The sequence below is a fragment of the Lipotes vexillifer genome, unplaced genomic scaffold (assembly GCF_000442215.2).
Source record: "Lipotes vexillifer unplaced genomic scaffold, Lipotes_vexillifer_v1.1 scaffold2655, whole genome shotgun sequence".
Taxonomy (NCBI): Eukaryota; Metazoa; Chordata; class Mammalia; order Artiodactyla; family Lipotidae; genus Lipotes; species Lipotes vexillifer.
Window position 1 is genome coordinate 224,395 of NW_006779430.1, and position 14,258 is coordinate 238,652.

Here is a 14,258-nt window from a genome sequence, read left to right on the forward strand (position 1 = left end):
CCCCCCCCCCAGGCCCCCCGCCCCCTGGCTCCACGCTCAGCCCTGCATTCCCAGTCCTCAACCCTGTGGGCTGCAGGGCCGTGGTCACGGGCTCACTGCAGCCCCTGGAGCTGCTCTGTGCTGGCGGCCCAGCCGCAGGGCAGGCCCTGCAGGGGGGGCGCACACGCTGGCTCAGGGCCCTCCTGCCGCACGTGAGTCTCTCTGACCCCCACCCCCCGAGGCCGAGCAGGGCCCAGGTGCACGGCCTGCCTGGAGCAGGGCTGACAGGCCCGACCCCCAGGGGCATAGCTAGCGACGCCCGCCTGCCAGGGACCCCCAGCAGCACCTCCACACGCAGGGCCGCCGCGCTCCGAGGGCCGGATGGGATTTCAGCGGAGCTCGGCACCGGGAACGCGGGCGCTGAGGTTCGGGCCTCTGCGGACGGTGCAGGTGGAGCTCACCGCCTTTTCCTGAGGAAAATTCAGTAACAGAAACAGCCTGGAGAATACTGCCAACCACCCTAAAAAGCCTTTTGCCCTAACTAAACCCGTGTGCATCTACGACGGGCTCACCCAGGGACAGACGGGAAGCAGCCCGCCGCGCTCTCAGTGGGTGAAATCTGCGGCTCTGGTCTCAGGGGGCAGGGGCAGCCCAGGGCCCCGCGGGCAGGCCCCTGGCGCCCAGCTTGCCCCGGCTTCCCTCCAACGGCCGCCGCCAGCCCTGCTGCCAGAAACGGCAGCTGCGGCGCTTTGCCCTTCACTCTAAATTGGGAAAAATTCACCTGGGGGTGCAGGAGGGAAAGCACCCACAGGCACCTCTTCACACCACTGCTGCTCGCCGTGTCTGAGGTGAGAAAAGCAAGCCACACAGACGACGTGCTTGTCTCCCGGCTTGGACGCTGCCGGTCACAGCTGCACCTGCGGACACCTGCCCACTTCCTGCCACCAGATCCACATCACCTCTGCCGAGAGTGCGGCGGGAACCCCACACCCCCAGCTCGGCTGGCACGGGCTGCTGCCTGGCCGACCCGGAGCCGCCTGAGCTGAGGTGACGTGGCCGTTCCTCGTGAGGCGGGAGCTGCTGGCAGAGCGCGGGCCTCGAGCGAAGCCAAGTGCCCCTAAGAGCGGAGCCAGCGACCACGGAGGAAGGCGGAGGGGTATCACTCCCCACGAGGCCCCCAAACACCCGACCCCGCTCAGGCGGCAGCCCCGTCTCTTTCACAAACTAGAAGGGGGGAACTTGCGGCCAAGAACCAGATCGCTCACGGAGCTAGCACGGCTCTTCCCTTTCTGAGTCAGAGGTCCCAGGGAGCTTGTCTTCCAGGAAGGTCGTCCAAGGGAGAGGGTGGGACTACCCGCCCTCCTGGGGAGACCCGGCTATGTCTCCTGCCCAGGCAGCGAGGTGGGAAGAGTGGACCACAACGGGTGATCTTCAAGCAGACGTGGACGCAAAACACAGAGCAAGGAGTCCCTTCATGCCCAGCCACCTGCCGGTCTCAGGGCGAGGCAGCCGTCATGGCCGAGACGGAGGCCTCTCCCTCTCCAGGGAGCGTGGGGAGAGCATCCCTCTGGACCAGGGGACAGGCGGTGAGGAAGCCTGAGCATCTCTGCGAGGTGCCTGGGCCCCGAGAGCATGGGGTGGTGAGGGGTGGATATGCCTCTGGGGTCCCAGGCAGACAGCCTGAGCCATCTGGATCGGGTACCGTCCCCAAGGGAGAGGAGAGGCTGCCGGCTAGGTCAAGGGGCACAGTCTAATCAAAGGCTGGCTTTACAGTGAAAGGTTTGAAAACATCCACAGACCGTGGCAAAGCCAAGAGAGAGTGAGAACAAGCCGCCTCGAGAGCAAGGCCAATAAAGGGAGTGGCCCCTGCCGGAGACCCAGCCCACCCTCCAGCACAGCCCGGGCAGCGCGGAGGCCTGACCACCCGACACGTCTCATTAGCTTTGAATGTGAAAAAGGTAAAACAGCTCATCAACAATTTTTTATACAGATCACATGTTGAAATGACAATGTTTCTGGATATTGGGTCTAATAGATTATACCATTAAGATGAATTTCATGTTTTATCTTATTTTTAAATTGTTTTAACTTTTAAAAATGTGACTTATTGGAAGATTATAAGTTACATATGTGGCTTGAATTATGGTTTCATCGGACAGCACGGGCTTAGAAATCTGGACTCTCGTGGTGGCTCACCTGATGTCTAGCTGGTGGCAACTGAGGCAAGCTCCCTGGACTCGGATTTCTTTCTGAAATCAGCCCAACTTCCTTCACTGTTAAAGAAGAGCTGAAATGCCATCCCCACCCACGAGGAGGCTGGCCTCCTCCTCTGGCTGCTGCCCCGTGGCTGGGCGGGGTGTGCACTGCACGAGGACAGCACATCGAGGGAGCAGGCCCTGCTCGCGTAGCACGCGAGTAGATCCGTGGATTTGTTCTTAGAGATCCTGGCACTTGGCAGAAGGTGTCTAATCCCAGCAAAGTGAGTAGTTTACAATGACTTTGCAATAGGAGGAATGAAGCATCTTGAGGGGGCACTTTTTCTCATGTGTGAGAAAACCAGCTGGGCTCTGGTCATCCCTCCCCGAACCTGCGGCCACCGGAGCACCACCGCTTTGCTGGCTTGGCCTCCCTCTGTGTCACGCGCCCGGTGCCGACGTGCGAGCCTTAATTTACAAAACGGGATTGGCGTCTGGTGCCCAAGAAGGTCAACAACCAGCCGGGCCTGGGCCTGGGCCGCCCAGGGTGGGCCACTTACCCTTTCGCTCCTCCTCTCGTCGGGTCTACCTCCTGCACTGGTGGGGCTGCGTGCCGACCGGCCGCCGGCAGGGCCCGCTCCGGCCTCCCCGTGGAGGTGGACGGCGCTGACGTTGGGAGGAGTGACGGCCGAGGCTGCCGACGAGAGCGGGATGGCTGGCCGGGGGCTGTGCTGCGGGGACCCGATGGCGGGCAGGCTCTGGGCGCGCAGGGGCGACACCGCGGCGGTGGGCCGGCCCTGCACCTGGGCCGGGTGGGCAGCTGGGAGAGAGGGGCGGAGAGAGCAGGGGGCGGTGAGTCTGCAGCCGGCAGCGTGGGGGCCACGGCCCGCCCTCCCGCGCACACCTCTTTTGAGTCCCCAGCCGCAGCCGCAGGGGCAAGGAGGCCTCTGGGCAGCCGGCCGCCCCCGACGCACCAGGAGCCGGGAGGCGGCCTCTGAGGCTGCCGCAGACGAGGCCCTTCCCAGTTTCTCCCGTCTTTGAACTGGTGTTCTATGCTGTAAGGAGCCAGTACGCTCGGGAGGGTTTCAGAACCACGCTGTTCGGCCCTTCGTAGACCTGAAGCCCATGCTGGAGCCCGGAAGAGGCCCGGGGAGGCCCTGGGCTGCCGGGCTCCGCTGCGTGTGAGAGGATCTCTGTGGACAGCGCGGCCCGGTCGGCCTCCACCCGCAAGTGGAGCGGCCCTCGGCCGCCACGCCCGCTGCTCCAGCTGGCCGAGCGGGGGCGGTTGGGTCAGGATCCACGGACCGATGGCTCACCGTCCGCCTCCCCGCTCCAGCGTAAGCTCCACGGGTGGGACTTTCGTGTCTAATTCACTAACGTGTTCCAAACAGCTGGAACAGTGCCTGGCACGTAGTACATGCTTAATAGAATTCGTTCGGAATGAACGAGTCTTTGAGAAAGGAGAACCCTGGCTAAAACATCTCTACAGATTTCCCAGAACTGAACGGCTGGAGAAGAAAACAACACTCCATGAGAGAGAGGCATGGCTCACAGCACAGACTGGTGGCAGGGTCGGTACAATTCACCCTCAACCTCACCCGCCTGGTGGGACCCAGACACACGCGGCTGACCCGTCGCCCTGCTGGGCCTGCTGGTCAGCGACGTCAAAGCAGGCGTGGGCTGCTTGAGGACGAGCGTGGACACGCCGTTACTCCCAGTCTCTGCCCCTCCGCTCCGCTCTATCCCATTGTTTCAGTAGCTCTGGAGCCCCCAGATCCCGCTACCCCGCACGGGTCCACTCTGCCTCCCGGGACCAAGGTCCAGTGGTGCTTTAAAGAGAGCAGGTGAATGAGTAAGTGACCTACCTTATCTTCCACTCTGTCCTTGCCTTACCCTTAGGCTATCACTTACCACTTCATGGATGGAACGAACGCTGGAGACTCCCCCAGCGTCAGGGCAACCTCTGTCCAGACCCAGCCCCTCAGCCTCCAGGGTGCAGGGTCCCACGGGGCGACCCTTCACCCTCACTGACACCTCCCACACCCCGTCTCTCCTGTCCTCGACTCCGCCCCTCCTATAACTGACTAACCCCCTCCTCTCTACCGGCACCTCCTTTCCTGCTGCCTTGACCCCTAGGTGCTCAGAACAGCGTCCACATGGCCCTTCCTTTTCACTCGACTCTCTGACGGGCCTGTGTTTGGTGTCTGCTCGTCCTCTGAGGCTTGACGGTTACGGCGAGTTCGGGTTTGCGTTTGTGGCTGTGATTCCGACTCACACGAGGGCCCGTCTTCCGTCTGGGGGACGCCGCCGTGATCGTCCTCGAGGATTCTCTCTCCCGGCCCCTGCTCTCTGCTTCTGAAAGTCATGTTAGAAGTCATCTGGAGCTCGGCGTCCACCCCGTGTGTACTTTCTTCTTGTTTTGCCTCCGCTCCATCTCTGGACAAGCTCCTCTGCGAGGCTTCCGGTGTGGCCAAGTCCATCTCAGCTGTGTCCAGTCCAGAGCGTGTGTCACCCACAGAGGTTTCGTATTTAAATATATGTTTCCTTTCCAAAGTTTCAAGTTGCTTCTGTCCTATCCAGTGGTTTCTGAGTCACATCCATCTACCTGCTGTTTTACTTTTCTTCATAATACTATTTTTTCTTCCTTTTGGTGGGACGGACATTATTCCTTCTTTTTCCTCTTGGAGGAGCTGAAATGTGCCGATTTCAAAGCCTTCTTTCTTCAGGCTGCTGGCCTCTGTGATGCAGGACTTTCCCATGAACTGAGTGCAGGCTCGCCCTGAGCGTGAGTGTCTCGCTGCCCTGTTTCCTCTCTTTTATCCCCTCCTGCAGTTTTGTTGCTGCTTCTGCCTGGACTCTGGGACCTCCCCTCGGAACCAGGTGTAATCGGGTGGCTTGAGTCTGGTCCTGCAGGAAAGGTGCAGATCTAGCCCTCAGGCCAGAGCCAGACTCCAACTCCAGGTGGGGCTCCATTCCCTCCCTCATCCCAGGCAGGGGCTCAGTACTGACCACTCCCAGGAGGGGGCTCAGCCCTTAGACCAGTGCACCTGGCCTGGATCCCTGATGCCCTCCAGGGGCTGCCTGTCCGTGTTCTCCTGCAGGAGGGGAAAGCCAGCCGCCACCACCACCTGCTTCATCCCGGAACCCAGGAGGCCAGCGTATCAACTCTCTTGAGTTCCATTCGTTTACATCCAGAGTATCAAAAACCAACCAACCTCTCTGTTCAGAGCAGAGGCGGGGTGGGATTTCCACATGAATCACTCTTCCAGGCTTCCAGGAGTCCTCCACTCACTTCTGTCTCCTGAAATACGGTTTCTCACCCCATCGTTCCAGCAAATGTATCCGGACGAGATCAGTTATGACTCCCCTGTCACCAAACTTAATGGACACTTTTCTGTTTCCAGAAAAAGTATCTATTAATCTAGCCATTTGTCTTCACACCAATATCACACTGATTACTGTGGCTTTTTAATATGTCTTGAAATCAGTGTCAGCTTTCCAACTTTTTCTTTTCAAGGTTGTTTTGACTATTCTAGGTCCTCTGCATGCCTGTATGAATCTGGGAACCAGATTGTCAATTTCTGCCTAAAACCTGGGTGAGATCTTGATTGGTATTCCATTGAAGCTATAGGTCAGTTTTTGGCAAATAAACACCTTAACAATACTGTTTTCTCACTCCTGAATAAAGTATACCTCTCTACTTATTGAAGACTTCTTTCTTTCTTTACTTTGCAATATTTTGGAGTGTTCATTGTACTGGTCTTACTCATCTTTTGTCAGATTTATTCCTAAGTAATTTATATTTTTGATGCTATTAAAATTGGTATCATTTTTTAAACGTCAATTTCCAATTATTCATTGCTGGTGTAAAGAAACAAAACTGACTTTTGTATATTGATCTTGTATCCTGTAACCTTGCTGAAACTAATTCACTGTCTCTAAAAAAGTCTTTGCCTGTGTCTGAGTGTGTGTGACTGTGGGTTCCTTAGGGTTCTCTATGTACAAGGTCACGTCATCTGCAAACACAGATGGTCATCCTCTTTCCTCTCCCATCTCCACACCTCTTCCTCTGCCTTGACCAACTGCTCTGGCTAGAACTTAACAGCACAATGTTGAATAGAACTGGTAAGAATGGACATCCCTAACTGGACCCTGATCCTGGGGAAAGCTTTCAGTTTTGGGGTTTTTGTAAATTAATTTTATTTAGTTTTGGCTGCACTGGGTCTTCGTTGCTGCACCCGGGCTTCCTCTAGTTGCGGCGAGCGGTGGCTTCTCTTGTTGCAGAGCACAGGCTCCAGGTGCGCAGGCTTCAGTAGTTGTGGCACGTGGGCTTAGTTGCTCTGCGGCGGCATGTGGGATCTTCCCAGGCCAGGGCTCAAACCGGTGTCCCCTGCATTGGCAGGTGGATTCGTAATCACTGTGCCACCAGGGAAGTCCCAGCTTTTAGTTTCTCACCATTAAGTCTGAGGTTAGCTGTGGGTTTTCACAGATACCCTTTATCAGGCTGAGGAGCTCACTTCTCTTTTCTCATTTTCTGCGAATTTTAATGTGCAGACGTGGACAGCGCAGCAAAAAAACGAGTCATTTGATGCACGTCTTTGTTCTGAATCCTACTCTGTCTAATTTATGTTGGATTTTGTCAAAATTCTTTTCCACATCTACTGAAATGATCATATTCTGTTCATTTCTGAGTTTGCTAATACATTGAATTGTACTGACTGTCAAACATTAATCAAAGCTTAAGTTCCTGGGATAAACTCTACTTGATCATGATGTATTATCCCTTTTACTTATCGCTGTATTTGACTTGCTAAAATTTTGCTGAGAATTTTTACACCTATGTTTTGAGTGATATTGGTCTGTAGTTTTACTTTTTAATGTCTTTGCCTGGTTTTGTTATGAGGGTAATGCTGGCTTCATAGAAAGAGTTAGGAAGCATTCTCTCTTCTTTTCAATTTTCTGGAAGAGTTTCCGTAGAATTGTTATAATTTCTTCCTTAACCAATAGGTATAATTCATCAATACAGCCACTTAGGCCTGCAGTTTTCTTTGTGAAAGGTTTTAAACTAATTCAATTTCTTTAATAAATAGAGGTCTATCCAGGTTTTTTAGTTCACCTTAAGTTATCAATTTGTGTCTTTTAAGAAATATATCCATTTTGTCTAATTTGTTTATTGGCATAAAGTTTTTAAAAATAATAATCCCTTATCATTCTGTAGAATCTGCAGTGATGTCAGTTTTATTATCCGTGGTATTGATAATTTGTGTATCTCTCTTTACTCTTTATCCATCTGTCTAGAGGTTTATCAGTTCTGAATCAGTCTGGATCCTGACTCCGTCCGTCACCTGTTAGTCAGGCAGCCTCAGGCAAGTCACTTCATACTTCTGAACCTCATTTTCTCTTTTGTAAAACAAAGAAAATAGAATCTACCCTGATGGGTTGTTTTTAGTATTTAAGATTGTAGTCTGTGTGCGACGCACACATCTCACTTAGGGGCAACAGCTCAGTATTCACTAATTCAGTGCTCATGGAAACCTTACAGAACACCATAAAACCACAGAGACTGCGAGTAATGGGATCAGCTGTGTGGCCTTCTAATTTTAACTAATTTATGGTTTTATGTTTAAAGTATTAAAATCTGTTTTCTGTTCACAGCATATGGTTGGGTCTTGTCTTTTTTTTTTTTTTTTTTTTTCCCGTAACAATCTCTGAATTCTCCTTGAGGCTATTCAGATGATTTGTATTTAATGTGATTATTTATATGATTAGGTATAAACCTACATTTTACTACAGGTTTTCTATCTGACCCATGTACTTTGTTCCCGTTCCCCTCTTTTTACACCTTCTTTTGGATTAATGGAAGTTTCTGTGATTCTATTTTATCGCCTGTTAGCCTGTTTGCTGAAACTCTTTGCTTTGACGTTTAGTGGTTGCCTGCGTCTCTAGTTTATGGTCACCTACCTACACGTCCTCACGCAGCACACGAATAGACTCAAGACTCCCGACAACGTGCATGGTGCTTCTGGGCCTCCCCTCCCGCCCTCTGTGCATCTGCCACCACATACTTTACTTTTATTTACATTTTTAATCCCAAACTGCACTATTTCTATTTTTGTTTAAACAGTCAGTTTTATTTTAAAGATTTTTAAATAGTAAGGAAAAAATCTGATGCATTTATCCACGTAGTTACCATTTCTACTGCTCCTCATTCCTTTGTATAGACCCATTGCCAACTGGTGTCACCTCCCTTCTTCCTAACGAACGCTGTTCAACATTTTTCATAGTGTGGATCCATTGGTGACGAAATCTTTTAGCTTTACTGTGTCTGAATGATTCTTTATTTTTCTTTCATTTATGAGAGTTTTTTTTTTTTTTTTTTTTTTGACTGCACTGGGTCTTTGTTACGGCACGCAGGCTTCTCTAGTCGTGGCACACAGGCTTAGTTGCCCCTCGGCGTGTGGGACCTTAGTTCCCCAACTGGGGATCGAACCCCTGTCCCCTGTATTGGAAGGCAGATTCTTAACCACTGGACCACCAGGGAAGTCCCACTTTCATTTATGAAAGATACTTTTACTGCGTATAGAATCCTAACTTGACAGGTTCATTTCTTTCATGATTTATTTAGTTTCCTACTGTCTTCTCACGTGCAGTATTCCTGACAAGAAATCCACCTTCATCCTTATTTTTTCCTACTTCACATGTATTTTTTTCTCTTGCTACCTTTAAGGTTTTCTTCATCACAGATTGTGAACGATTCGATGATAATCTGCCTTTGGTGTCGTTTTCTCCACGCTCCTTGTGCTTGGGATTCGCCAGCTGTCACTGATCTGTGAGTTTATAGTTTTCATCAAACGCAGAACAATTTTGGTCATTATTTCTTCGAATAATTTTTCTGTCCCACCCTTTTCTCCTTTAGTTTGGGGACCAGTTAGGAATATATCTGGCCACTTGAAGTTGCCCCATTGCTCACTGATGCTCTTTTAATTTAAAAAAATTCTTTTTTATCTGTTTCATTTTTCATAGTTTCTATCGCTATACCTTCAAGTTCACTAATATTTTCTTAGCAACGTCTAACCTGCCATTAATGCCATCCAGTGTATTCTTGATCTCACACAGTGCAGTTATTTCTTAAAGTTTGATTTTGGTGTTTAAAATATCTCCCATGTTTCCGCTTACCTTTCTGAGCATGCTGAATGCAATTATAACATCTGTTTTAATATCTTTGTCTGCTAATTCAAACATCTGTGTCAGTTCTGAGTCAGCTTTGATTGACTGTTTGGTTGATCTCGTCGCTGTGGGGCATGTTTTCCTGCTCCTCCCCAGGCCCAGTGCTTCTTTACTGCCATCAGACACAGGGGGGACGAGAGCGGTGCTGCCACTACCAGGCGCGGCCCCTCTGCATGGACGGCCCGGTGCCCTGGGAGCCGGCTGGCGGGAACAGGCACCTTCCAGCTGCGTATCTGCAGACACTGAGAGTGAGGACCCTTCCTGTCACCGTGCTCCTGGCTCCGTGCGTCCCTCACACACACCTGCCTATTAGTTCTCAGCGTCCTGGTCCAGGGATGCTCTGTACCCGCTGGGCTTTTCTCTCTGTGCAGATCCCTCCCCACTGGGGCTCGGTCACCCAGACTCTCGTCTCGTCTCCGTACCACTCCTCCAGGGCACCTGCTGGGCTCACCTTCACTACCCTCCCCACGCCAGCGCCCGGCCTTCTCTCCAGGCAGTGAGCTGGGATCCTCCTGTTTGTTCTTGTCTGTCGTGGATCACTGTCCTTAGTTTTCTAGTATCTAGTGTCTCACAAACCACTGTTTTATATATTTGTCTTGTTTTTTCAGTTGTTTCTGGTGGGAGGGTAAATCCTGACCTGTTACTTTATCTTAGCCCCGAGCAGAAATCTAGCTTTATCCTTTGGGTACAAAAATCTGATCACATCTATTATTTAAAACCCTTCAGGAGCCCTGCTGCCCTCAGGATAAAAGCTGAGGTTCCCTGACACAGGGGAAGAGAGCCGTCCAGCTCTGCTCCCTCCCGCACTGGGCCGCTCGGCTGGCTCAGGCCCCTCCCGCGCTCCACCACTCACCCCTGCACGCTCAGCTCCCCCGCTTTAAGACCTAAAGTAAACTTTGCCTCTGCAGAGAACCGTCACCGACACGCAGCTTCTCCTGCCTGCCTCCGTCTCAGTCACATCAAATTAGGTCAAGTCACCCCACGTAGAAACCACGGTCTCTCTCCTCTCCCCGCTCCGCCCGCTCGTCCCTCTGCTGGACTCCCTTTCTGCTTTGTCGGCCCACATACTTCCTGTCAGTCCTTTAGGAAGCAAGGCAGCATCACCTCTGGAAGACGGTTCACAGGCCCCTCTGCAGCCGCTCCCACTTCCTCCCTGGTCTGAGTGAGGTACCCTCCCACTCCGTGCACCTTAGTACCCGCCAGGCCTCCACCCCAGTGCTTTTCAAATTCCACTGTAAGCGTGTGTTTCCTCGTCCTCCTCTCTGAGTGGGGGCAGAAACGGGTTTCTGGTTCTTCTCTGCATGTCTGGACCCCGGCAGAGGCCCCAGGTACCCAGCTCTCTTCCAGCGTTTTTTGCTCCTGAGTGAATAGCCGTACAGGGCTCTTGCCCCCCCGGTGCCATGGCCAGTGCAATAGGGCCTTTGTTCAACTGCCCGACTTTGGCTCGGGCTGAGAACACTGATGAGGGCCACTCAGGTGCCTGGGCTGGGGTTTGCGGAAATGGGCAATCACTGCAGTGAGCAATCCACTGCCTGTGCTGTCGGCAGTGTATTCTGCCCTCTAGATGCAGAGTGAAGTGCAAACTGCCGTGGGAACTCCGTGGCATTTAATTACTGAAATGATGGGGGGAGCCTCCCGTAGCCTGGCTGTGGCAGCACAAGCATGGGGACAAGCCCCGGGCTGGAACGCACCAGGGAAGCCGTTAAACCATCCTGCACCTCACTCTTCCCACATGTAAAATTAAACAGATGGAAGAGCACGCCTGTCACCCGTGGTGGTTACCATGGTGATCGAGGACAGACACGCAGTGCTGTTCTGCCCTGGCCGTGCCAATTTCTTTCATTCTGCTCTCATTCCATTCCATAAATGAGATGGGCAGGTCACGTTCTGCTTTGAATTGGGGAGGGTGCTGTAACGGTAGGGCACGGAAAGGCCACCGCAGGGCAACTGGTGCAGAGCCAGGGTGGCCATGCTGGAGGCACGCCCCGACCTCTTGGGATCACCAGGCACAGGGAAATGGGTGAGGTGGGCTGGGTGAGTGGATGAGAGGTTCACAGGCAGAAAGGACCTGGCTTGGGACGCGGGCTGCCCAGAACCTGCTTGGGTGCTCCCAGGGCCTAGGAGACCAGCATCTCGGTGCACGTCTCACCAGCCATGGAGCAGCAGTCAGGGAGCTCCCGGGCTCACTTGATCACTAGGCGCTCAGTGGCTGCATCGCAGCCAGAGGCTAAAATAAACACCATCAGCTGCTCTAAGCCAGGGCCAGCTGGAAGGTAGCGGCTGGGGCAAGAGGTGCGGCACAGATGATACTCCTGCAGACGCTTTAGGACACAGACAGCTGGCTCTTCCCCAGGGCCCCGGAGGCCAGGTGTAAGAACAGACCTTACTTTTCATTAATTTAAGCAAAACAACAACAACAAAAACCCATATATGAAGGACTATAAGCATTTACAGGGTCCCTGGGATGGCAGAGTCAGTCTTGGAGGCTCTACACCAGGTAAGTGCCAAGCCCACCCATGAGGCTTCCTTGGTACAGATCCCACTGCTGCTGTTTGGGAACACCACCCAGCACAAGGCTGAACACCAGGCACCAGAAGTAGGCCCTGCACCCACGGATGACTGGGCACTGGGCAAAGGAAGTCCACCCTGCACCCATGGATGACCAGGCACTGGGCACAGGAAGTCCACCCTGTACCCACGGATGACTGGGCACTGGGCACAGGAAGTCCACCCTGCACCCACTATGACCAGGCACTGGACACAGGAAGCCCACCCTGTACCCACTATGATAGCACACTGGGCACAGGAAGTCCACCCTGGGCCCCTGAAAAGCTGGGTGTTTCACCACCACCTTCACCCCCAGAAGGGACCCAGGGGCCCCTCAAGTTTTGTCCTCTGAAAGGGAGCCACATTCAGGATGTCTGTCCAGAGTCCAGGCCAGTGCCAGCACCTCACCCGCCAGGCATGGACGAGCAGCACCGCCCCCACCGTGGCGAGGGGGCGATTCACACACGGACAGGAGCCCCACATCTGGAGGCCGGTCCAGGTCAGCCAGGGCCACAGTGGACCAGCGCCCACGACACCCCTCAGAGCCACAGGCCATACCTTCCCCCGTAAACCAGACCCCTCTGGGCGTCTCTAGGTCAGGGGACGGCTTTGCTGTTCTCCAGGGCAGCCAGTCAGACACCGGCAAACTGCACTAGCAGCCCTGCTCCTCCCAGCTCTTGCATGCGGCCCCTGTGCCCCCTAATAGCTCATTATTTTGTCCCAGTTCTGCAACCCCAGCCCTGGGGCCAGGCCACTGTCACCTCTCACCTGGACAGCAGCACCTCGCCAGTCCCCAAGCCAACTCGTCCTCCCCACTGTGCCCGGGGACGTCTGGTAAAGCGTCACCTCTTGTTCAGAAGCCCTGGGGGTTCCCGCGGCCTGGACCAGAGTTCGGCCCTGACCGCTGGTAATGAATCACATTCGCCTTGTTGACTCCGTGCCCTGCGCGCTCCAGGGCTGTCCTCTGACAGGACGGTATCGGCGGCTGCGCTGAGCATGCGCCACGCCCGCCGGGGGCACGTCCTCGCACACCGTCCCGGCAGGAGGGGCCCCAGCGCAGGCCCCCCGCTGCCCCTCGGCCCTTCAACCCGCCCTGCTCGCTGCCCTCGCTGCACCGCTCCAGCTGGAGGACAAGGGCGCGCTTCTCCCACTTCTGTGCCTTTGTTCCCTTCCCCCCCGCCTGGGTGCTACAGGCAGCTCTGCCTGGGACCGACCCCTCACCAGCCTCGTCACAGCGCCCCCCGCCGCCCTGAGGGCCAGTCCTGGGGCTGAGAGCAGGGCCGGCTCTGAAACGCTGGGCTTCCCGCCAGCGCTCAGCAATGCGTCCCCGACAGTGGGGGGCGGGGGGCGCCCGGACACCCGCCCCCCTCGTGTCCCTTGGCCGCGACTGGGGGGGACTGTGGCCCCACTGTGGTGACTGTCGTCTGGGCTTCTCACACCGAGGAGATGCTTTCTGGAGACTCCTAGCGGGCCGTCTGGCTGGCCAGAGTCTAGAAAACAGTGTACTTTACTGCTCTAAAGAATTTATATTTATTGTCCTTTAAGCCTTACTTTGAGAAGGAGAGGGATGACTTCCGAGAATAAGGCTGGGGGGGCGGGGAAGGAATTCTGTGTCATTTAAGTGAAATTCAGTGGTACATTCTCCTGTCCTGGGTCCCTTGTCACTACACGGGGACAATGTTACTGGTTCACGTGTCGGAAAGTTACTGGCCTGGCTCCCAGGAGCATCACGTGAGCCACGCTCAGCAGCTCCTCTTAGCTCACTGCCAAGCTTCCAAGCAAGACGTGCTAACCCCTCTTCATACCTCCACGATCCACCCCACACTTTCCGTCATCTCACACTACACTGGGAGCAACCTGGATTCTCCTGAATTCCGGTCAGTCTGGCTATTGGTGAAGCTGCATGGCCATCAATCCCTCCAGCCTCAAAGCATTTCAGGAAGGGACCCTGTGGATCTGTCTCATTACCAGCTCTGTCCTGGGGGTGCTGCCTAATCGGGAGACCCCCTTAGCACCTGGCACTTGGATGTAGGTGAGCCACAGCGGCTGACGAGGGTGCCCAGAGGCGCCAAGGTAACCTCACTGGTCCACCCAGTCCTCTGGCTACATGAAGTGTATAAAGACCTGTGAATTCTCTACTCCATTCCAGCTGCCAGAACAGGCTAACATGATTAAGTCAACACATCCCCCAAGATTAGCAGAAGTTCATGATTACGACGGGCCCCTCCATGGACTGCTCGAGACCTGCGCCAAAAGGATGCTCATGACTTCTGACCCCGAGACCACCCTCCTCAAATTTTCCAGCAGAAT

General features: G+C 54.1%; 1 protein-coding gene across 1 annotated transcript in view; it reads right to left on the reverse strand.

The window, feature by feature from the left end:
- LOC103074582 (SH3 domain-containing RING finger protein 3-like) overlaps positions 1-14,258 on the reverse strand; it is a 118,637-nt gene that overhangs the window by 40,566 nt on the left and 63,813 nt on the right. The window contains exon 8 of the mRNA XM_007452604.1: positions 2,735-2,994. Coding sequence (XP_007452666.1) covers positions 2,735-2,994 — 260 coding nt within the window. The remainder of the gene's footprint in view (positions 1-2,734; positions 2,995-14,258) is intronic.